A 1502-nucleotide genomic window follows, 5' to 3' on the forward strand; every position below is an offset into this window, starting at 1 on the left:
CTGTACGACAAAGTGCGCGAGGGCGTGCCGGACCTGTCTGAGCGCATTGTGCCCGTGGTTGGAGATGTCCTTGAGCCCAACCTGGGCCTGAGCGAGGAGGATGAGGCCAGGGTCGCCGCAGAGACGCAAGTCGTCTTCCACTCGGCCGCCACCGTCAAGTTTGATGAGGAGTTGAGGTATGTGGGGCTCTCTCTCTCTCTCTCTCTCTCTCTCTCTCTTTCTCTCTCTCTCTCACTTTCTCTCACTCTCTCTCTCTCTTCCTCTTTCTTTGTGGGTGGTTGGCGGGTGCAATGGTCTGGGTTGCTCCTTCTCTCCAATGAAATGTCTGTCCTCCTTATCTCCCCTCTTTACTTATGTTTGTTACTTTCTTAGAACAACTCTAATCATTGACTCTTATATTGTCGCTTTTAAGCACAAGCGGCTAACCCAGATTTTGAGGGTTTCCAGAAATCTTGACCTACACCAAAAGTGGGCATTGCCCTATCTATAGGAGAAATTTGGTTCCATTGGTGTTTATATTTGTTTGGTTATAGAGAAAACTCTCCTTGTCTTTTTTAAAAACTGAACAAGGGTCCAAAAACTTTACTTTCGATTTGCTCATAACTCCTTTTTTCGGGATAGCCCCCTCGTGCTTAAAAGCGACCATATTATGACCTAAATTGAGTTGCAAGTGCTCTAAAACGCGTACTACTGATTAATCATAAAACAACACAAACTCTTACTAACAAAAAAAGGATAAATAATAAAATTCACCGTTGTGTTTTCTCCTTTGCAGACTGTCAGTCCGGATGAACGTGATCGGGGTTCGTAGGATGGTGCAGCTCGGCAGAAAGATGCCCAACTTGGAGGTAAGTTTTGCTCCCATTGACGTAGGCAGAAGAAAGTTGTAGATCTTGTTAGCGGCTGGTTGGAGGGCGCCTCTGGAATGTCCTACTTCTTTTTTTTTCCTTTCCCTCTTTTGTTTCTATCTATCTATCTGTCTGTCTTTCTTCTTTTTTTCCACTCTGCTATTTCTGTATATGTGTAATGGTGCAGTGGAATTAGACGCTCGTCAATTTTGGGGCATACGGTGCTATTGGTATCATCTTAAAGCCTGTCCATTTGCTTTACTTTTAATGAAAAAAATATCTATTTATCTTTGATACAAGTCAAGATATTGGCAATTGAAGGGGGTAGCGGTCGCCTGGTTTCAGAGGTAAAATTAGCGAGAAAATGGCCACCAAAGTTGAGTTATATCCTTAGCTTGAGAGTCAGTGGAAGCTCAAAATTCACATGTTTTATGCTTTTAATGAACCTTTTTCAGTAAAATCCATACAGAAATGTGTTCTCTAATAGGCATGGAAGGTGTTGAACTTTAAAATGGCTTTAAGTTTAAGTCTGTTGACAGCTTAGATTTTCTGCCAATATCTCTATTCTCAGACTGTGAAAAGTAACTTATTTTGTCATTACGCCTCACAGTTTAGTTTTTTATTTCTCAAATTTACTCAGAACTATCGTTCTCG

General features: G+C 41.9%; 1 protein-coding gene across 1 annotated transcript in view; it reads left to right on the plus strand.

Annotated features, from left to right (window-relative positions):
• The window catches only part of LOC101860621 (fatty acyl-CoA reductase 1), a gene marked incomplete at its 3' end in the record, with an annotated part of 18014 nt that overhangs the window by 8406 nt on the left and 8106 nt on the right, over window positions 1-1502 (plus strand). The window contains 2 exon segments of the mRNA XM_035973388.1: window positions 1-176; window positions 776-848. Coding sequence (XP_035829281.1) covers window positions 1-176; window positions 776-848 — 249 coding nt within the window.

Source organism: Aplysia californica, unplaced genomic scaffold, assembly GCF_000002075.1.
Source record: "Aplysia californica isolate F4 #8 unplaced genomic scaffold, AplCal3.0 scaffold01190, whole genome shotgun sequence".
Lineage (NCBI taxonomy): Eukaryota > Metazoa > Mollusca > Gastropoda > Aplysiida > Aplysiidae > Aplysia > Aplysia californica.